Below are 23,764 nucleotides of genomic sequence, written 5' to 3'. Positions count from 1 at the left end.
AATGCATTTTTTCCATTTTCCTCGGACTATATTCGGGTGAAAACTTTTTTTCTCACGTTTGCTATCCCCGAATTACACCCCGGACTATATGCGGGTCCGAGCTATATGCGGGTTTTTACGGTACTGAGGTGTTGTTAAGATGACACGGGAATTAAATAACGATCGTTATTCTGAAATGTTTGTTATTCTGAAGTTCATAGTAGTGAAATATTTTTACATTGAAACTATAAGCAGTCAGCACGGAATTTCTTAAAAGTTCGTTAATCTGAAATGTTCATTAATGCGGTGTTCGTTGTAACGAGGTTTGATGGTATTACCATGCAGTGAAACCATCAGGTACACAGAAAAAGGTGTGTTGATGACAGTCCCTCCTGTTGGAAACATTGGCAGCAGCTGCATTCTATGTGCAACTAATGTTTGTGTGTTCCAACACCCTGTTTGTTCCAGTTACAGAATTACTGGTTGCACAAGGGCCCAATGAGCACTTGAGATTCGCACCGATGTAGCCGCACTGTAATAGGCATAAGTGAAGCAAAGTTAATGAATGCTTGTCAGAACTTTGACAAAGGAACTCTCACAGTTCCTGTGTCATGGTAAACCAAGAGAAACCTGGGAAGCACACATCTTTTTCTGCGTTGCCAGAAACATCAGTCCTTGTTTGCGGTCTGCTCGTTTTCCATCAATGTAACCAATGATCTTCTCATTTTCACCACAACCCCAAGGAATTGTTCCAAGCAATAGACAGTCATCTATGCAGTTATGGCGTACATGGTTCATTGAAACACCGTCGGCGGCTCCAGGCTGCCAAGCAGGCTGTCAGTTTTGCGGTGCCGGCGCAGTTTTTTGCACGTGGAAATTAATTCTTTGACGTAAACACAGCAGAAGCCCTTTATGAAAGGCACTGATATAACAGGCACTTGGGCATAAGAGGCACCAGTGTGCCTAAATCTGAAAATGAGAACCTTGCTTACGAGAGCCCCTCCTCATATCGGGGACAAGAACTGCTCTGTCTCTAGGGGTTCAACTGTATTTAGTTACGTTATACCACGCCTGGCGACACGTTTCATGGCCACAATAGTTACAAAACCATCCAGCGTGTCGTGTGTGGCTTCATCGTTTCCCACTCCGTTTCTTTCACCAGTCGCGGCAGCTCACAGAAGCAACTTTGGAAATGGGGACACGTGTACAGGCTCATGGATGATGGTCACCTGACTCCACACACTAAAAAACAAATAAAAGGCCTGGAGGAATAGGTGCACGGTTCTTTTCCTCCTCATTTGCCTTCTCACTGCTGCTGGGCCAGCTAAGACTGGCAATTGAAGGGAGGCGGAGAGGAGGCCCAGCAGCTGCGGATGATACTCTCCCTTGGAGACTGACTGCACGGTGTTTGCTATGCATGTTATTCCTGGTGCAATGCTTGAAACACGAAGAAAGGACAGAGGAGCACCAAACGCTGTCTCTTTTCGGACTGTGCCGGCCCACTTGCTTGCGCTGACAGTTCACCGCTTTGTATCACCAGTGGCAGATTCAGAAACTGTTCATGTAAGTCGAAATTGTGGCGTACTCTATACAATGTCGTCTGTCCAGTAGGTTTCTAAAATTTTTCATCGTCGTGAAATTCACCTCTACCGTGATCGTATCATGGAGGTCTTATTGTAATATGCAACAGACGACAGCTTTTACGTGACACAGTCACTTCCATTAATCTCGGGGTCTCTAACTTATCACTTGCTATAGCTTGCACTCTTGTCAGCCCTAATGTCCATTTCACATTAGTGTTGTTGCTGATGTGACCGTTGGGAAGTTGTGTTCTCTTGCAGGGCTGGAATTCTTGCCCCATTTGCACCATTCTGCTTCATTTGAGATTTTCTGCATTATCCTGCTCCATTTGCCTGCCATTTGCACCAAAACTAAAACCCAGTGCCGAATTGCACTATGCAGGAAATTTTGCTGCAAATAAGGGCACTCAGTTTCAGCTCATTGACAATCTCACCTTCTGTCTGGCTAGCTCACTTCTGTCCGACTACGATTTGGCAATAGGCTTCTTTTTTTTTTTCTTCTTTGTTACACGGCAGTGGTGAAGATAGGCATGACTGTCGATGTGCACCGGGAAGCTACATGACTGAAAAGTGACCTTCACCTTGCAGTTTTTGTGTAACCGCTACCAAGTGTGCGGTCACAAAGGTGCCATGTTGAGTGCACCAGTTAGCTTGGAGTGTGGCACAGAAAGTGGCCAAAAGGGAGCGGTGGGCCTTTTCTCCGCACTCGCATATTTTAACGCGATAGCGTTAAAGAACACATTTCGCAGAAATTCCGCCGTCGGCGTCGTTGGTTGTGAGTGAAAAATTGTCATCTTGTCCGTGACCAAAAAATGGAGAAAGATGCAAATAAAATAAATGATAAAAATATTCGGTTAGAATGACAATCGAACCCAGTCCGGTCTGCGTGGCAAGCAGGTGTTCTACCACAGAGCTACGCCATTGCTTGGAATCGCACTGAAATTAACTTTCGTGCTTCACAAACATACACGTCCTGTGTGCAGGTGTCACAGTACGAGATGTAATATCGCAGGAAAACGAGGTACAAGTTGGCACGTTTTTCGGAGATTGCAGCGTGCGCCACCAAACTAAGTGATCTGTCTCTATGCTGGTGAACTACAAAATGGTAACGCTTAAGGCCCCATGCCTTTGCCTCAGAAGGGGGATTATCGAGAGCACACTTCAGGGCCAGCAGGGCCTGCACATTGAAGTGCATATAAAGTACTGGCCTTATTACTCAACAAGGTTGCAAGTGGGGCAAGTTGGAACAAGTCATTCATTGTGGTAGTGCGCGCTAACACAAGGCACAGGACAGGCGAGAGACACAGGACAGACACAGCACCAATTGCTGTGTCTTTGTTCTCTCTCCCGTGTATCGTGTTCGCGCTCAGTAGCACGACTGGCTTTACGATGACTACAGTTAGGGTGAGTGGTCGGTCCAGCGACTACCGCAAATAAACTTCCGTTGTGGAATGCGCTAGCTTTTTTTCTCTTTTTGATGTGCGACTAGAAGATATTGGCAGTGCACTTGTTAAGCTGAAGTAGGCATTGCTGAACTGTGGAAGGAGCGTAAAGTGATGTTCGCTGGCTGTTATTTCAATGTATTATGGGCAGTAAAGTGCAATACTTATCTACCATTTTTGAAGGAACTATACAGTAATGTTATATGCAGTAGCATTTCTTTGTGCCTTTTAAGCCTAGCACACCTTGTGCAGTAAAAGTATCCAAAGTGATCAAGCGTCTTTTTGTAAAAGTGTTGTCAGATTCATTGTTTTAATATATGATGCATGCTACTCGAATGCAAGCATGATAATTTAGCTGCTCTTAGACTGCTCCAGAGCTGCATTTAAGCTAGCTCCCAGCAGTGCTCCTATGCATATTGTGTCATTTCCACCCCTGTCCCATGTTTTCCGTGCCAAGGTGCAGCAGGAGGCTTCTTCCGTCCCGCAGCGGGGGTGATGCCACCAGCCATGGGGGGCCAGCCTCCATATCCGACGGCTGCAACGGCCATGCCACCATATCCGCCAGGGGGAGCCACGGGCATGCCCACACCGTGGACACCGTATCGTGAGTGGGCTGTGTATCATTGGTCTAGTGAAATTAGTTGCTCTAAGAAAGCAAAACGTGTAGTCTACACCCTCGTGTGACAAGTATCTGTCGTATTCCTGGATCTGTAAAACCCCAGGCCCGTGTACTTAGGTTTAGGTGCACCTTAAAGAACCCCAGGTGGTCGAAATTTCCAGAGCCCTCCACTACGGCGTCTCTCATAATTGTATCGTGGTTTTGGGTCGTTAAACCTCAGATATTATTATTATCTGTAAAACCGCTGTGCATGGCAAATCAAATGTCATACATGTTTACACAAACATGAATTACCGTATTTACTCACAGCTTGGGGCACACAAAAGAAGCAGTGTAGCTATATTCAGCATGCAAAATAACTTTCTTTTGCATAATTAGAGTGGTGCATCATCATTTGCACTCCATGGGAAGTGATAACGATGCACACAGGGCCCGTATTCTCATCAAACGATCACAAAAGGCGATAGTATCGCGTTTGGTGACGCGATACTATCGCCACCAAACGTTCAATAACTGAAGAAACACTTGCCTCTGACGTCATTGTTGCACTGGCCGTTGGTGTTACGAATGTCTCACAGCACAGGAGTGAGTGTACCGTACGAGCGCAGAGCGACCCGAGTGCGGCGTTTTCGAGCGTATGCTGGCTTCTACGCAGTGGCCAGGCTTGGCTGTGGCTACTTGAAATATAGGACGTGTTGAAAGTGCTTTCAACGTTTTTTTGTGCGATTGTTTAATGCACAGTATAATATTTAAGGAATGCAATTTTGCGTGAAATGTATTTTCGTTCAGAGTTTAACACGGCGTACTCGGAGAGTGCAGCTGTAGCGTGCCGCCGCAGCGATATCGTCTCAACATCTCAGCATGTTGCCGGCTCGCGATAAGCCACGCGAGCAACGCACGGTTCATGTTCTTGGGACATTCAAACCACGAAAAAACAGACGCTGGCAAAGAGCGAGTACTGATAACACCCCAAGGTAATGCTCGCTGAAAGCTTCAGCGCAAAAAATGCTGCGTACATCCACCGAGGATTGAATACTAGAAGCTACCGCCTACGTCAGTGAAATGCTAGTCTTTACCACCAACCGACGGTGGTAAGGTGTGTTCATTTATTTCAGGCATTGCAGCAGCACCGTAGAGCACCGTCACATCGACGGAAATACTAGATGGCACCCTCGCTTTTCCCATTTTTGTCAATAGCCAATCGGCGCGCACCAAAGGCGATAATTTTGTGATTGACGCCTTTTGAGAATACGGCCCCCCGTTGCTGTTGCACACCAAATGTGCGAACCAACCACGAGAGGTCATCATTGTATTGACACTGTACCTGACTCCTCTGCTGCTGCAGTGAACCTACTCGATTCTGATGCACTCGCAGTATTGGTCTCCGCTTTGTTTTTTTCCTCCTCTTGTTGTTTCTGCCTCTGTGTCCACGGCCGACGTGCGCACGGCTCCAGACTGATAATCATTAGTGCTGGGATCCCCAAGCCAAGGGGGCCTCCTTGTGCATTCTTTGTGCTCTCCCCGTAGTAAATGTCATCACCATAAAATGTTTTATACCACTACTACTAAAACTCCCTACTACTCTTTATTATTTTTTTTTCTTTTGCTTTATGGCTGGGATGGCGGGTGGGGAAGGTGTCACCTTCATCGACGCCACCTAGTATCCGTGGGCCTTTCCTCTGCAGTGCCAAAGTATTGATTCTGGGAAGTGCTTCCTTTATTTTTTTGCTTTCCCTCTTGTGGCCCGCCAGGAGTGCCATAAGCACTGCGCACAATTGCCTGTGTTACTGGTGACTGTGAAGGTTTATCTGCTGAAGAGTACCTACATGTGGAGATGGTTTATCTTAAGCAGACTTTTTTTTTTTTTTGCATTGAATCTGTGGAAAATCAAACAAATGTTCCCACATTGTTCGGCATATCCAAGAATTCGACTTATACAGCTTCGTCTTAATGGGAGTTTACTGTATGGCAATTGCTGACTGCAGACACTGGGAGAAATGAACTTTTTGGCCACAGCCATCAATGAAATGTTGAACATCCTGTCAAACATGAAAGTGTCCCTAGCAAAGTCATCATTTTTAACAAGTACACTGTGAGATAAATGAGCACGAATTGACTATCAAGGAGTTTGAATTTTCCCAAAGCTCAATGTACATTACATTTTCTTCAGCATCGCGGCTCACAACTATCCAATAAAAGTTGCATGCACAATTGCATACACAGCACCTGAAGAGGATAAATATTAAATGCGGAGACTAATAATTGCTTCTGCAACCATCATTAAAGGGGTATGGTAGGGTAATCATGGTTCCAACTTTATATCTCAACAACTGTTCCACACTTTTAAATTTTGCATCTTGAATACAAATACCTTTGTGCTTAAAGGGACACTAAAGGCAAATATTAAGTCGACGTTGGTTGTTGAAGCAGCGGTCCAGAAACCTCGTAGTGTTGCTTTTGTGCCAACGAAGTGCTTATTTTGAAATAAAATCACGTTTTAGTGGTCTGCATCACGTTAGCACACTTCAAATCACCCGCCTGAAATCAATCTTTCACACGTCGCTGCTGCCTTGCCCAACGTTGCCCGCCTTTACTGCATGGCGGCGTGCACTGGCGGCATGCACCATTCGGGCATCTGGCAACATCTCATGGATGCAGCATTTTGTCGAACTTTCTGTCAGAGCGACTTTCACGAGCGCGCAAAACACACGCGGCAGTACGCGATACCGAAACTACCACTGAGATGCGACCGTGTGAGCGAAGGAGGGTGCCGGGCGAAGCGCAGTTCGGCGAAAACGGAACCTTTGAACCACGCACGCCGTTCCCCATGGCAACGCCAAAGAGGTTCTTTTTTCCATGAATCAAACGGAAACGAACAAGCAGCATTTTATTATGTCTCTTGATGCACGGAAGGTTCTTTTTTTATTGCAGCTAGTTTGATTACGAGTGATTAATTGTAGTCGGACTCTCTCACGTCATCGGGATCACTTCCAAAACGTGCCGCTCGTGGCGCTCATCGTGTGATACATTTAGCTTAATTTCTCGGTAAGTAGGACACTGCTGTTGATAATATTGCAGTTTTAGACGTTGTCATACATTGAGCTTTCACTCTGACATAAATCGTCATTTGCCTTTAGTGTCCCTCTAACGTGGTGTAATTATCTTTCACTGCAGCCTTTCTTACTTTATTTTTGTATTTAAGAAGCAACTTATAGGCTGGGTAGAAAAATTAAATGAACCTTTTCTCAGACAATATACAGTATGATTGTGAAATTTTGCTCACTAATTCCACATTATAGTGGCCATAATCCGTAGCTAAAATGATTGGTTCCTAAATTTATGTCTGCAGGAAAAAAATATTGCCCCCACTTGTCATGTGCTCTAAGAAAGACATTACAATTAATGTTTTTCTTTCCTGAAATATAACGCCTGAAACGGTGATTCCACTGTAGTTCCTGCGCACTGCACAGTTTCATTCTGCGCAGTGTATTATTTTTGAGTACTGAAATATGGATTACCCTAGCATAGCGTGACAAAGAGTGTGCTTGTACACACCTTCGTTATCCCTGTTGAGAAAGGAATGGTCATTTTCTGCTGGCTTGCTTGACACTGCAAGGAGTTGTTTTGTTGGTGCCCGACAGCTGCGGCCAGTGGCACTGCGTCAGCCTCGGCCAACCCCGGGAGTGGAGGAGGCATGCCCCCGTACCCGGTCTTCCCCTCGGTGGCGTCTGCGGCGTACCCGCCATATCCGACGTCCGGCCCCACCACGGCCAACACGGGCTACCCTTACCCACCGGCCAGCACTGTAAGTTATCGCACGTCCAGAACTTTCACTATCGGCGGCTTAGGGTCAGGACTTTGCCCTATGAATCGCAGTGAGCTTGCCTAATGCCAAATATAAATAAATGATATTCCCAACCACAGGCGCCTTAAAAATAAAACAAAATGCAGTTGTCTTCAAATTCGCAAAACATATTCAAGTGGCATGAAAATTTTATTGTTATGACTGATAATTGTAATGACTGGCTTGCCCTGAAAAACAAAAACAAAAAAAGCTGCTGTTTCTGTAGTGGCCAAAGCCCCTCTCTCCATTCCCATGGCGGATGGTATTATTAGCTCGTTTGACCCAAACAGTGGACCTTGCTTCGTGCCTGACGGAGGATCGACAGGACACTTGGTTACTTTTTTCATACTTCGGGCAGTAGATTCACATGGACGGCGAAAGCTCTGCGTCCCGTCTTGCTTTTGCCATCCATGTGATTCTTTGTGCCTCAAGTATTGACACAAGATGCACACTCTCTTGACAACAGCAGTCAAACTGCGCCAGGTGTGTTCAAAAGCTAGAGTCCTCCACTGCCGTCTTGGCTTACCCAGCTTTTGTGCCCGCCGCAGTTGAATCCTCCTTCACTAAATAGCACCCATATTAAATTACCACTGCAACAAAAAACTTTTGATTCCCCATCGACCATCCAAGAAAACAATACAAAAAGTTTCTCTTTGCAACGAATAATTTTCCTGGGTACTGCCACTTCAGCCAAGTTTCCATGAATGCTACCGCATGAGGATGGAGCACTTGCCTGGGATTGCTGCAAAATTTCAACGGCAACTTGACAATTTCTCAGCTCAAGACTTTCAGAGCAGTGTGGCCGCATTGCAAGGCCCCTGGCTTTAACTAAGGCGCACTTTCCATTGTCACAGCCGCAGCTTGTTTAATTTTTGTCCCTCAGGTACTTGGTGGCAGCTCAACCATTCACCATGTGTGGCCTACGGTAGAATTGCTGTTCATAGTCAAGAATTTTCATGTTTCTGATGCAGAGATAAAACTAAACTACTGCTCATCGTCGCTATACCTGTGATCTTGACTGACGACCTCACTGCTCTGCAGTCATGCCTGTGGCCAGGGCACGCATAGAGCCCAAGTGAACCTACCGTGAGGACTTGCATATGATACTGACATGCATATCACACAAATGTCGATTAAGGGAGAATTGCACTGAAACAGAAGCTTTTGTTGTTGGTTGAGGTATCTAGATGAAATTTTCAGGATAGACTCGCAGCAAAATCATTCGAAGAACCACAAAGTTTCGTGCAGTTATGTTCCCTGGTTCCCAAGTTTTAGCCATGTATCAAAGTAGTCCACATTGGTCCCTTAGTCAGGGTCTGGAGAATTTGGAAAATGTGCTAGCACTGTGAAATTCACCGCGATGATCCCTGGATGAGTACCTTAGTGCAAGACAGAGCCCTTTTTTTAAATTGTCTTGCAGAAAAGTTTTAGCAGAGCACTGAATTTCGTGTTGCTGATTAGGCTTTCATCAGTGATCTTTTAATTAATTATCACAAATTGTAGACACGGTAGTATATATCAAAGAAATGGCTTTGTTTTGCCCTGAGAAACTTATTCACCCTTTAGAGGGCGGCAACAGCCCACCCGTGCGCACAAATAAAATCTGAGAAGGCATTTTTCTTGAAGACGTGCAAGTCACCAGAGCAAAGTTGTTCTGCAGCAAAATAATTAAAACTGTAGATTTATGCACAATGCAAGCTGATAACAACCAGCAAAGGCACTGAAGGGACTGCACACAGCATAGGCCATTTTGGCCTGTTATATCTCGTAAACAAAGCAAATGAGGACATATAATATTGAAACTGTGTTTCAAGCGCTCTTTGATGAAAAATTTTCGTCAGAATTCAGACTGGAGCTTTTTTTTTAAGTGAGCTTTTTGTAAAAAACTTGCTTCTTTAACTATATCTTTCTTCTTTTGCACTCTCTGTAGGAAAACGATCTTTAGCACAAGTGCTGCAAAGGTTTTGTTCTATATTTGACACTTTTTTAAATTTCTGTGTGAAATAGGAAACGCGCCAATGTTAGCCAATTTTTTTCATTTCGGCAGTGTTGGCCATTTTTTCACATTTTTTTCTCCTTTGAGGACAGCATAAGGAGAGCAAGAATTTAAATCACAGTGATGCTTATTAAAACCAGCAGAAAACAAAAATTTGACAACACGTCTATATTTTGCGTTACATTCGGCCGTTAAATTGGAAAATATTGCTGTAAGCCAAAAACAGGACGTCTGCGCTGCCACCTTCAAATACATTTTGGTGTGCATATTTTGGAAATACAATTTTTGATTCCGTGCACTTTGAATGTGCCCACATATAAAAAACCAGACAGAACAAAAACATCGACTGGACATGCATGATCGATCTCTTGTGGAATCACCTGGGAGTGGATTTGGCTGCAAAACATATTGGGTGTGAGGACCACTGCTGTAAATACTGGTGCTGCCATCATTGTGACGTAGGACAGGGAATCACGGAGACCCAGCTGCTGTACTGGCCTGGCCGGCTGTGTGTGCGAGTTGGCAAGCAGAGCTGAAAGCAGATGTGCTGAGGAATTCAGTGCGCGTGAACCCTGAGCCACACTGGGCTTCGAACAGTAGCTATCACAGGTGGCAAGACATTGGAGGATTCAGGGAAATGGGGGTTTTTGTAGAACAAAAATATTTTCAAGCAGTAACTAGTGGAAACGCAACGACGACTACTTGTGCCTTGTCAAACGCTCATATGCAGTCACCTAAAGCATAAAGCGTAGTATAAATACGTACATGACACATAGATAGTGCTCGTGGCAGCAAAAGAAAAGAAAGTGTATGGAACAGGGCTAAAGAAAATAGCTATGCTTTGTCTCGTTAACTTACCTATGTTCTTGCTTTTCTTGCCACAGTATTAAGCCTTGGTAACGATATAAAATTCAGATGATTTGGAGTATTATATGTATGCCTAGCCGAATATTCAAACAATTATTACAGTATTCAAGTTCGCATCGACAAAAATTTAATACAGTGGACTCTCAGTAAACGGAAATCTCTTAAACGGAATTGCTGCTTAAATGGAACAACTGCCTTTAGCATGATTGGTTTCATGCCTGAATGTTTCAACCCAGTTCATCTCTCAGTAAACGAAACTCTTGTTAAACGGAACATATTTTCCGGGTCCCTTCAGGTTCCGTTTAATGAGAGTCTACTGTATTTGCGTATTTTTTAACTATTTAACCAAACGAATAGATGTACTTCAGTGCATGTAAACTGCCTAAAATGGTGATTCCACTGTAGTGTGGGGCCGCTATGCCGTGAAACCACCTCTTCATGGGAAATGCGCACTTCTGCAAGGCCACATGTCAAGGTTAGGTGACCATGTTCCTTGCACCATGAATAACTTCTTACACAGACACTGCATGTTGCTGGAGCATTTGTGTGCTTCTGTGCTAAAAACCCCTAGCACATGTATGTGCCAGAGAAATTGAAAAAAACCCAGAAGGGTGGCAAAAGCAATCCAGATTGCGCGCGAAACTTCAAGTGAATGCGGCAAGCCCGACAAGATGACGATTGTCGCAGAACTGGGAATGTGGCATGAAATGGAAGTCTTTAACCCTTTCAAGCCCAGTGATTCTAATTAGAATCATCAATTTTGTAGGTCAGTCGGCAAGCACCTGGTAAAGATAAAGCGTGGCTCCTACATATGCCGCCAACCTGGTACAGGCAACAAAGCGAGGTCATGTGTGAACGAAGAAATTACAGAAGCTGGCACGCTTTTTGCACATTTCGCTGAGCCAGCCCATTCGTTTCCCGTGCAGAGGTAGGGCATTTATTTTAGTTCTGTGTCGAAAATTTGAATTTTAGGTATTGGGCATTATGCAATCCCACCTAAAGTTAAAATAATGCAAGCATTATTAACCCTGTGAGGGTGGAATTTTTTCGCAAAATCCAGTACAAAAATGTAATTTTTTATTGCTGTATAAAATTCTTCAGACGATTCTATTTCAGAAAAAAATTGTCTAAAATTTTCTTTCGTGACCGTAAAGTGACAAAAAAGTAATTTTTGTTGTTACATACACATGGTTTATTCGTGGTAAAATCAAGCAAAATCCTAAAAAAAAACTTCAGTCTTTTTATAAATAAAAATTATGCATTGTATTAAACATAGCTTACAAACATACAAAAATAAGCACACCAGAGTGCTTTTCCGGTTAAAATGTTCGTGCTCCAACACTAAAGACTTTTTAGCGTGTCATAGTCTTTGAAGCATGGCTCCACACAGATTGATTTGTTGCACTCCACACACACGTAGCGCATTTCTTTGCGAAGTTTCTGTCGTCGAGTGGTGTAGGCACAGACATAGCACCTTCTCTGGGGCCGTATTCTCAAAAGGCGACAATCGCAAAAGTATCGCCTTTGGTGCACGCTGTTTGGCTATTGACCAAAACAGGAAAAGCGAGGGCACCATCTAGTATTTCCATCGACGTGACGGTGCTCTACAGCGCTCCTGCAATGCCTGGAATAAACGAACACACCTTATCACTGTCGGTTGGTGGTAAAGACTAGCATTTCAGTGACGTAGGCGGTATCTTCTAGTGTTCAATCCTCGGTGGATGTACACAGCATTTTTTTGCACTGAAGCTTTCAGCGAGCATTACCTTGGGGTGTTATCAGTACTCGTTCTTTGCCAGCGTCTGTTTTTTCGTGGTTTGAACGTCCCAAGAACACGAACCGTGTGTTGCTCGCATGGCTTATCGCGAGCCGGCAACATGCTGAGATGTTGAGACGATATCGCTGCGGCGGCACGCTACAGCTGCACTCTCCGAGTACGCCGTGTTAAACTATCAACGAAAATACATTTCAAGCAAAATTGCATTCGTTAAATATTATACTGTGCATTAAACAATCGCACAAAAAAACGTTGAAAGCACTTTCAACACGTCCAATATTTCAAGTAGCCACAGCCAAGCCTGGCCACTGCGTAGAAGCCAGCATACGCTCGAAAACGCCGCACTCGGGTCGCTCTGCGCTCGTACGGTACACTCACTCCTGTGCTGTGAGACATTCGTAACACCAACGGCCAGTGCAACAATGACGTCAGAGGCAAGTGTTTCTTCAGTTATTGAACGCATCAGATTCTACGTCACCAAACGCGATACTATCGCCTTTAGCAATCGTTTGATGAGAATACGGGCCCTGGATCTTGCTTCCCTGTGCATCGGTGGGTGGCGCCTTCTCTATGAAGTGTTGCGCTGTGAGCCTAACAGGAGGATCTCTGCTTGGCCTTCCCGCCTTGCTCCTCTCTGTGTGATACTCCTCGATCAGTTGGCTCGCTACTTGCTGTTTGAAGTCCGCAAACGTTGTTGTGGATGCGGTCTTTCTACGGAAGAGAATAAAAGCGTTTAGCACTGACAGGTCCAGCAAGTGAAAAAAATTTCTTGTTCCACTTCATTGTCTTTCTGATGCCTTCGGAGAAGCTCAGTTGCATGTCACCTTTGTCGACTAGTCTCATTTTTTTGTCGTATTCTAGCACGCATTTTGGCTTCTTTTTCTTTTCACCCGTTTTCCAATGCACCTTTTCAGCTTCGGTGATCTCCGCGCTGTGGATTGTGGACAGCATGTGCACGTCTCGTCTGTCATGCCATTTCAGCGCCAACATGGCGTTCGTGTGGTAGCTATCCACTTCACTTTGCTTCAGCTTCTTTGCAAAGTTTGGAAGCCCTTTCCTATTTGTGTGCACCGTCCCACAAGCATTTGTCTGCCTGTTGAAGAGAAACTGGAATAGTGCTGGGCTGGTGTACCAGTTCTCCACGAAAAGTGAATGCCCCTTGTCCAGGAAGTCTCTTAGCAGCTCTACGACAACAGACCCCGAGAATCCCAACTCCTTCATAGTAGTCACAGCTGTAGTTTCTCCGGTATAGACGAGGAATCTCGAAATGTAGCCTGTATGAACGTCATGAAGCATGAACATTTTCACTCCAAAGTGAAAATTTCATCTCGAATCGAATTCGAATCAAATAGTGCCGAATAGTGGCCAAAAATATTGAATGTCGAATCACATATCGAATAGTATATTCACACGAAATGTGTACCGCCAGTTACGGCAAGACAAAGGAAAAATCAGGTACGCTACGGCATGCTGACAGCTTCATTACGCGCTTGTTCGGGAGTGGCTTTTTTTTCAGCTTTTATAGGCACGCAAGCATGTTGATAGAGGAGCCGCCATTCCAGTCAGTAGCGCCACTCCTAACCTCCTAACATAAGAGTGTACGGTAGCTAGTTGTCTCTCCCTATGGTCGTGCAATACGGCTCATCTGACAACGGTAATGTTGTGCTTGACCACCATGTGTGCTCCGGGCCCAGAAGTCTTCGGGCGCCCATTAATAGCAGCGTTTTAACTGCGCGCTGAAACGATGGGAATTTCTGAACTAGTGGTGCGGTGCAGCAGTGGCAACTGCACAACGTGAACAAATTTTAACATGTGAAGCCAGCCACCGAGGGTTTCGCAGGCAAAAGTCAGGTCGTTTTACGGCTCTTGCGGGCGCATGCGACCGAACTACGCAAGAAGTCCGTGCCTTCATTTCTGGAGCGATGTTGTGGAAGACATGACAGTTTTCTGATGTGTTTTTCTACATGTGGAAATGACATAATCTCCTTTAAGATCAACATGCGCTCGCTTTTGAACCATGATGTCGGTGAAAGTTTAACGAACGGCGACGTTTGCATTAGCTTTAGCCACCCCACCCTAACCAAGTTGAACCATTGGCCTTTGTCGTGTTTTAGATATTCGCCCTGTCGAATTATTCGAAACTTAGAATACTAGCTATTCGAAAGTCGAATCGAATTATTCGATTAGGAACTATTCGATTCGAATTCGAAACTTGATTATTCTCACACCCCTACTCCAAAGCGATATCTCTTGGAAGGAATATACTGTCGAAAAGAAAGTCGTCCTCTCCAAGGCATCGAAGGTTCATCGACGCAGAGGTCTTGAAAAGGAACAAAAAAGGCGGAAAATCTTTCCTGCGTTTCTTCCATTACCAGTCTGATTATTCTTAGGTGGTCCTTTACATTAGTGAGGGAACTGAAGTGCAGCACTCGCAGGAGCACGCAAAAGCGGTTGACCGAGAAGATTGACCGGAAGAAAGGAGTATCCAGCATGGTGTTTTTTTACCAGTAGTCTCTCAGAACATTTTTCCGGACCATGCTCATCAAGAACACAACCGCTAGAAAGCAGTGCATTTCGGCAAGATCTGTATTGTGCCATAACTGCAGGCTGACTTTCGGGACAGCCTTCACTTGGGAGTCTTCTTAGCATGGCTGTTTGTTTCAGCTACAATATTCGAGACTAGCCCTTCATCAAAGAGCTTGAAGTACTCGGCTTCTTTTGCATCCGGAGGCAACGCAGAGCTAGACACTTGTCCTGAATGAGTGGCGTCAAATGGAAACACATATGGGCAAAAGTTACCTTTGATCCAGTCCGCATCGTCTCGCCACACACGCTTTTCAGACGTCGTTCCTTGATCGTCATCGGAGTCTGAACTCGTCAGAAAATCCTCGTCTGACAAACTGAAATCCAATGAATCAGATTCTGATTCGGCACTTGGAGAATAGTCCGCATCGGAAGCATCGCTGCTCGACTCACCGGCAGCAGAGCAACCAGCACGCGCTTCCATAGCATAAGCGAACTACGTCAGTGAGCGCACGAAAGAAAACTCTTATGGTTGTGCGCCCGTCCGGAAAGCAAAATGAGTGAAAAAGCTACAGTAATCCTTCGTCTTATCGCCAACAAGACGTAGTTAGTTTTTCCGAGACCTCAAAACAGGAAATGCAATGACGATGGCGGCGTTTGTGTAATTTAGCGCCGCACGGAAACAGATGTAAACGCGCCTCGGGGAGCAATAAACGAGAGAGTAACAAGCGGTCACCCTTTGAGAGATTAGAAACCAAAGAGCCATCAGCTTTGCGGGCGCAAGAAGCGAAAACCACCCGAACGACGAAACCGAAACCAGCCAGACCGTGTGCGCAACTGAAAGCCGCCACGCCGCTTTGGAAAGCAAAAAAAAAGACGGAGAGACATCAGTGCAAAAAAAAAATTCGACGTATTCCCGAAGCGTGGCAGCACATGCAAAGCAAGAGAAATAATCGAAGAAGGCGCACACTTTAAACCAGCTGCACCGCGAACGCGCTCGTATGAGCAAGCGATAGCCGGCGCGCCGTTTTGGGAAGCAAAAAGAAAAAAAATACAACGGAGAGACACCGGCACATGAAAAAGTTCCACGTATTCCCGAAGTGTGGTAGCACAGGCCAAGCAAGAGAAATGATCAAGAAATAATGTGCATTAGCGCTAGCTCTTGGGCCAGTTGGTGCATTATGAACTTCAAAAATGGGTACCAGTGAAAACACTGAAAACACGTACACAAGAAGAAGGCGTTACACACGGACGAACGCTGGACTTTCAACTGTGCATTATTGGAAATTGCATTGCCGCACAAGGCTTCTCACACATGCGCATTGCCATCACTTCTCACGACACGTGACACTTCAACTTAATATTTACGCTAAGTAGGCACGCTCTTTCGACGTCAGTGACAAGGACGTATCGCTGACACAATTATCTTTATGATTCACAATGTGCAATGCTTCTAAAATCTCCCGCGAATATCTTGTCTTTCCCCTGCCCAAAATGGTCGTGCGATCGAACATCGGCTTACTGGATTTGCATTTCATGCAACTGCGGCAATGAACAGCCAGATTGCTTCCCAAGTCCCCACTCAAAGATGTATTATGTTCTTGCAGCCGCTTATTTATACATCTTCCCGTTTGCCCAATATAAACTTTGCCACATGCTAGTGGAACGCAGTAAACAACACCAGTCTTGCACTCAACAAAGGGTTTCATGTGCTTGACTTGACAGGCCTCTTTCCTTTTCCCATCGATGCCTATTCTCGCACACAAGCCTGCCAATTTGCGTGGTGCGGAAAAAACCACGCTGACTCCTTGCTTTCCAGCCACTTTCTTTATGTTGTGAGAAACCTTATGTATGTAAGGTATCACTTCAAAATCCTTCCTTTTCTCGGTAGGCTTCCTAACTTTAAGCCCCTTCACTTTTTTCAACCCAACTTCCGCAACAGACCTAATGACCGAGAAAGGGAAACCCGCAGCCATCAACCTCTCGACCTGCTCCTTCAGGCTACAGGCCATGCGATGGGAGCAGCTCTTTTGCACCGCGTCCATGAGGCGACCGAGCGCTACGCTCCTCTTGACCAACTTCGACTGGTTGGATTCATATGGCATTAGTGCTTTTTTTGTTCGGGGCGAAAAGATCCAGCAAACATGGTCATTGTCATGAAACATTAGTTGTAAGTCAAGAAACCTTATGGCTTTGTCGAGTGGTAGTTCGCAGGTAAAACTTAAACCTCGAGAACAATCCTTAAAAACAGATAAAATACCCTCTGCAACACTGTCCACTTTTTCTCCTGGCAAAAGCCTTATAAAAACCAGAAAGTCGTCCACATACCTAAACACACGGATAACATGTTCGTTGTCCAAAGAAGCGCAAATGAGGTTGTCAATTTTGGCCAGGAATATGCTACATAAAATCGGCGCAACACTTGACTCAATACATATCCCTTTCTTTTGTAAAAACACACTACCCTTAAACTCGACCAGGGTGGATTCCAAGTAACAGGACAGCACCTCAAAAAACGCACCAACGCTCATGCCTACTTGGTTCTGAAAGCGAACAACTCCACTGAGTTCAATCACTTCGCGCACCGCTATGTACAATTCGTCGTGCGGAATTGAGTAATAAAGGTCCTCTATGTCCAAGGAAAACGCACTGTTCACTCCAGTTAGGCCTTCCCTTAGCACGTCAACCAAGTCCGCGGAATTTCGGAGGGCGAACGGGTCCGCTGGCTTCAAGGAGTTCAGATGACGCTGAAGGAAGGTGCTTACAGTTTTTTGCCAGGATCCGCTTTCTGTCACAATTGCTCTCAGTGGGCAGTCCACCTTATGAGTCTTTGCCGTGAAAAAGACTTGGAGCCGGTCGTTACTGCACTTTGTCGCTGCTTTAGCTAAACTTTCTTGGTTGCACTTCTCAAGCAATCTCACTGCGTTCCGTTTTACTTGGCTCGGTTTCACCGAAACGGGTTTGAAGTGTTTTTCCATCGCTCTACAGGCCCTTTCATTGAAGCAGTTTGTGCGCTGAACTACGAACCCTCCCTCTTTGTCCGACTGTAGTAGCGTTAAACCATTTCGACGGAAATGGTCCACCACCGGCCGGAAACAATCCTTTCGTGCTTCCTGCAATTCGTCACGAGTGCGCATGAGGCAATCGAGACCCTCCGAAAGACAACGGTCTTTTTCCTGCGAAGGGGCTTTGCTTGCCACTGCTCGAACCTAGGCAAGTAACTCGTGCTTCTCAACTCGCGGCGGTAGGCTGAACTTTGGTCCCTTGCTGAGGAGGGCGTGCATAGCTGGTGGTAACGTTGTACCATCCTGACACAACACGGAACAACTCTGACTAGGCGCCTTCTTTTTCTTTTTCTTCAACAGGTGGGGACGCACCATGTTCCAGTAAAATTCAGTCAGACGCGCGGACATACGCGACATCTCCTCAAAATGACGTTGGTGAACCCACCCTTGTTTCTCCCCAAAGCATAAGCACTTCAGCCAGTCCTTCAGGTGCCTCACCTGTCTCCAATGCTCAGACTTGAGGATTTTGCAGATGCGTCTCCAGTGGCCAGAGGACGGCTCCAGGAGACCAAACAGAGCACTCACTTCTTGTGGTGGTGAATCACACTTTAGGCAATGTGACAGGAACCTTGCTTTGCATGTCGTGAGGGCGATGGAACATACACAGGCGTTGATTCGGTCTTGTGGGGGAAGAACACTCAAAAAAGAGCCCAATGGAGAAGAAATAATGTGCATTAGCGCTAGCTGTTGGGCCAGTTGGTGCATTATGAACTTCAAAAATGGGTACCAGCGAAAACACTGAAAACACGTACACAAGAACAAGGCGTTACACACGGACGAACGCTGGACTTTCAACTGTGCTTTATTGGAAATTGCATTGCCGCACAAGGCTTCTCACACATGCGCATTGCCATCACTTCTCACGACACGTGACACTTCAACTTAATATTTACGCTAAGTAGGCACGCTCTTTCGACGTCAGTGACAAGGACGTATCGCTGACACAATTATCTTTATGATTCACAATGTGAAATGCTTCTAAAATCTCCCGCAAATATCTTGTTCCGCGGACTTGGTTGACGTGCTAAGGGAAGGCCTAACTGGAGTGAACAGTGCGTTTTCCTTGGACATAGAGGACCTTTATTACTCAATTCCGCACGACGAATTGTACATAGCGGTGCGCGAAGTGATTGAACTCAGTGGAGTTGTTCGCTTTCAGAACCAAGTAGGCATGAGCGTTGGTGCGTTTTTTGAGGTGCTGTCCTGTTACTTGGAATCCACCCTGGTCGAGTTTAAGGGTAGTGTGTTTTTACAAAAGAAAGGGATATGTATTGAGTCAAGTGTTGCGCCGATTTTATGTAGCATATTCCTGGCCAAAATTGACAACCTCATTTGCGCTTCTTTGGACAACGAACATGTTATCCGTGTGTTTAGGTATGTGGACGACTTTCTGGTTTTTATAAGGCTTTTGCCAGGAGAAAAAGTGGACAGTGTTGCAGAGGGTATTTTATCTGTTTTTAAGGATTGTTCTCGAGGTTTAAGTTTTACCTGCGAACTACCACTCGACAAAGCCATAAGGTTTCTTGACTTACAACTAATGTTTCATGACAATGACCATGTTTGCTGGATCTTTTCGCCCCGAACAAAAAAAGCACTAATGCCATATGAATCCAACCAGTCGAAGTTGGTCAAGAGGAGCGTAGCGCTCGGTCGCCTCATGGACGCGGTGCAAAAGAGCTGCTCCCATCGCATGGCCTGTAGCCTGAAGGAGCAGGTCGAGAGGTTGATGGCTGCGGGTTTCCCTTTCTCGGTCATTAGGTCTGTTGCGGAAGTTGGGTTGAAAAAAGTGAAGGGGCTTAAAGTTAGGAAGCCTACCGAGAAAAGGAAGGATTTTGAAGTGATACCTTACATACATAAGGTTTCTCACAACATAAAGAAAGTGGCTGGAAAGCAAGGAGTCAGCGTGGTTTTTTCCGCACCACGCAAATTGGCAGGCTTGTGTGCGAGAATAGGCATCGATGGGAAAAGGAAAGAGGCCTGTCAAGTCAAGCACATGAAACCCTTTGTTGAGTGCAAGACTGGTGTTGTTTACTGCGTTCCACTAGCATGTGGCAAAGTTTATATTGGGCAAACGGGAAGATGTATAAATAAGCGGCTGCAAGAACATAATACATCTTTGAGTGGGGACTTGGGAAGCAATCTGGCTGTTCATTGCCGCAGTTGCATGAAATGCAAATCCAGTAAGCCGATGTTCGATCGCACGACCATTTTGGGCAGGGGAAAGACAAGATATTCGCGGGAGATTTTAGAAGCATTGCACATTGTGAATCATAAAGATAATTGTGTCAGCGATACGTCCTTGTCACTGACGTCGAAAGAGCGTGCCTACTTAGCGTAAATATTAAGTTGAAGTGTCACGTGTCGTGAGAAGTGATGGCAATGCGCATGTGTGAGAAGCCTTGTGCGGCAATGCAATTTCCAATAATGCACAGTTGAAAGTCCAGCGTTCGTCCGTGTGTAACGCCTTCTTCTTGTGTACGTGTTTTCAGTGTTTTCGCTGGTACCCATTTTTGAAGTTCATGATCAAGAAAGTCGCGTTTTAAAAATAAACGCTATTCCGTACATGTACGACGAAAACGCTTTGGTACCAGGAAGCTTCTGCCGTACACGTACGGTGAAAACCCTCAAGGGGTTAATAATAGCAGGGGTAATAAGAGCAGCGAATAGCAAAATTTTGGGTGCGAACCGAATTCAAATATTGAGCTGTGAGTGCGAATCGAATCGAATATTTTTCGAATATTTCTCGAATATTTCTAGAATATATTTCGAATACTTCGAAGCGAAATTGCAGAAAAAAAGTTGGAGAGGATTCCTAAGCATATTATGAGATAGCAACATGAAAGTGTTTCTTTTCGCTAGGTTGAAGTGCAATGTAGAGGCCGAATTGTATTTATGTACATGATTTGGTGCAACCGAAGTGTTGCCGACAACACTTTACACGTGATAGGCAAAGATGCCATTTCCTCAGCCTCTCCTCCTCTTTCAACTTTTGTGGAAGCCTAACTGATGTGGTGGACAAGGGTGCACTCCCTTCAAGTCCGGAGTTCCAAATCTGCCTCGTACACATCGATATATAATATGTGAAATTTCGGATGCTAAAAAGCTTCGGCGTCCGATTTTCCGGACACATAACCAAATAAATAAACTACGCAAGATACGCACGACACCACTGCGCAAAAGTGAGCGATGCTTCATTGACCCGACAATGCGCTGAACTAAACAAGCCCAGATTGCAGACTGCCTGCATACGCCCCCCCATTTATGGCACTCGACCAAACAAAAATGAGGCAATCAACTATTTACTTAAGCATCAGATAAGCCGTAAAGTAAACTTCCAGTTTATTTTGCCATATATAAAATTAGGAATATTCGAAAGAAAAATTCCTTGAGTTTTTGGTTTTCGTCATTTGTCCCCTCCTCACCTAGTCGCCCTTCAATCGTACGGCGGGCGTTGATGTCTGTGGCAATAGGTGTTCGACCACTTTTCGTTACAGGTGTCAAGACTGATCTAATTTGACCTTGGCAACGACATCAAAAATCTGGTACACACAACAGCGACACCTGGTGTCACGATGCGTAAACGAAAAAAAGAAAGGGAAGAAAAACTCAGATCTGCCACAGAGCGGCATTAGGGTAGCTAGCGGCTTTCATCATCATCATCATCGCGACGCACCGAATAGACTACTATGGCTCATTGCACTCGCATGCGTTCCTATCACGATCGCCACTTGCTTTTTATTTTTTTTAGCAATTGCAAAAGTTACGCATTATTTATCTGAATTTTCGGCAGATCTACTGCTCAAAATAATGAATGATGAGCACGGAAAATTCGTTACACCCCGGTCATTTGCCACAATGCCTTCGTTACATGGAGGTAAAAAATACATGGGCTTCTATCGCGCATGGGCAAGATCGCGGTCACGACGAAGGTGCATCAGAGAAAGATCCACTGTTTGCCGATGACAGATGTGTTGGACGTCTCGCGTCGTGCTGCCGGCACGCAGGATGGTGAAGCTGTAGTTCACGAATTATCTTCCTTGGAGCACCGCTTGACCTCATCATATATATGAAAAAAACACTAGGCAAAATTATGCAGTGTTTTTTTCTTCTGAATAAATGTGAGAGGTGAGGTCTTCTGAAGTGATGTCTGTCTCGTTTGGTTTTGTTTTGCACGATACTTGCCAATTTTCACGTGAAACTGCATGTAATGAAAACCTGTATATAACAAAATATTGCAGACATTTGTCACGAATTTTGTTACATCTAGGTTCAACTGTATGCAGTTCTGTTGACACCAACAATTTGAGGCCCGAAAGACCGAAGCACACACAGCATGCTTGCATGGCCAGCGTGATGATTCACAAGCAAAAAGACAGCGTGAAAAGACCGTGGGAAGTACGAACGAGTCCACGCCAACACGACGCTGCAACCAAGCCAATCTCAAAAAGCTGACAGCGTTTTTAAAAGAAATTTAAAAACAATTAACGTCATAGTCGCCTTGTTAAATGGCATCTATGACGTCGTATAAACAGCGAATTCAATACAAAATACATACCTTGGGGCTTTTGCTGGTGGGAATTTAAAATGCATCATGGTGACATCTACACCACGTCCAGTGGCTAATCTCGTGGTCAAGTTGGCCAAATTATGTGAAAATCAGCACGGCCACTCAGGCCAGCTCAGAGTGCCAGTTTGCGACGTACATGTATCCTATGGGAGCAATACTGGGACTGGCCGAATACGGCATAGCAGCTGGGAACGTAACAGTGGGGTTTTACTTTATAGCAAATTTTAATATGTAACTTATTTTACCGCTTATAACTTGCACCATACAACTTTTGAAATCCTGCTGCTATTTGACCTCAAAAGTTTTAATTCCTAAAAATATTGTGCGGGTTAGTTGGATCATGATAAAAATGCTCTTTTTTTTTTTTTTAAGGAAAGAGGATGGCTTTTAAGGGCTCGTTTCCTTTATTAGACACAATATTAATGAGAACTAACAGACAATTATGCCAAGGAAAGTATAGGAGATGTTATTTGTAATAATTGGAATATAAATGTGAAGAAAGTGAAGTGGACGAAAAGACAACTTGCCGCCGGCAGGGACCGAACCTGCGACCTTCGAGTAACGCGTCCGATGCTCTACCACTGAGCTGCGGCGGCGGTTATCCCCCCGTCCGCTTTATAGACGAGAACACAGCGAATTCCATGCGCATCGCCATATTTGCATTGCGCGTCGCGCCATCTATCGCACACGCGACGAAAGAACATGCGCGGGCTGCCACGCCAGCAGACGCTACACAGAGCAAACGTGAAACTCCCGAAACTCAGCCCGTCGGAGAGCGTGTTTGGCGTCTTTTCTGGCCTGGACGTTTTCGCCGTTTTTATTGGAACATCAAGAACACCTTGCTCATGCAAGTCTACAATGTATATAGCACGTGCTGAGCAGGTTGCGGAACCAACCTCGTCAGCTACGTACGCTGTTACATTTGTAAGAAAACGTCCTCGCTGTAGTATGTGTGAATCGTAATTGCAGTGCAGGTCGCAAAAGAGTGAGACGAGGTTTTGTTGCCCCATATTACAAGTTGTGCACAAAGCTTTGTGAAAGCTGATTATTTCAAGATGCAACGCGTAGTAATTAGAGTACGCTTTACGGGTAGTTTCGCGGAACGTAATTTTTGTTTTTACGAGAGCTCTTACAATAATGCATCTTGCTCACAAAAGTGTCCTATCAAGGAGTATCGCCTGCAGTATCGTTCATCGATCCCTTTTGGAAGCTATCTGCGCGATTTTAATCTTGTAACGATGCTTTACAAGCGAAACTATGCTATTAATTAAGCCGATATTGAAGTGGGCGGAATCCAGCTGTCTCTTATTAAATGTGTGCTGGGTAAATATGCTAAAAATTTAGCTGCTCGAGCTAGCGCTACGCCTGCGACGTAAAGGACACTGGCGCGAGTACTGTTTACTTACGTGCCAATATATGTATTATGTGCAGCTGGATGCCTCGTGTCCAAATAAATTTGGGGACATCAAACACTGAAATGAAAGCACGAAATACTGGCCAGCTGT

At 45.1% G+C, this 23,764-nt stretch overlaps 1 protein-coding gene across 3 annotated transcripts in view; it reads left to right on the top strand.

Annotated features, from left to right (window-relative positions):
- LOC119402460 (tumor susceptibility gene 101 protein) overlaps positions 1-23,764 on the top strand; it is a 255,350-nt gene that overhangs the window by 45,856 nt on the left and 185,730 nt on the right. For 2 of the 3 annotated variants that reach the window (XM_049418650.1, XM_037669615.2), the window contains exons 6-7: positions 3,459-3,605; positions 7,262-7,425. In XM_049418650.1, the coding sequence (XP_049274607.1) occupies positions 3,459-3,605; positions 7,262-7,425 (311 nt within the window). The remainder of the gene's footprint in view (positions 1-3,458; positions 3,606-7,261; positions 7,426-23,764) is intronic. The other variant, XM_037669616.2, reaches the window with a different exon arrangement.

This window comes from Rhipicephalus sanguineus, chromosome 8, assembly GCF_013339695.2.
Source record: "Rhipicephalus sanguineus isolate Rsan-2018 chromosome 8, BIME_Rsan_1.4, whole genome shotgun sequence".
Classification (NCBI taxonomy): Eukaryota; Metazoa; Arthropoda; class Arachnida; order Ixodida; family Ixodidae; genus Rhipicephalus; species Rhipicephalus sanguineus.
The sequence above is the reverse complement of the archived record's forward strand: the minus strand, read 5'-3'. Positions and strand labels throughout refer to the sequence as shown.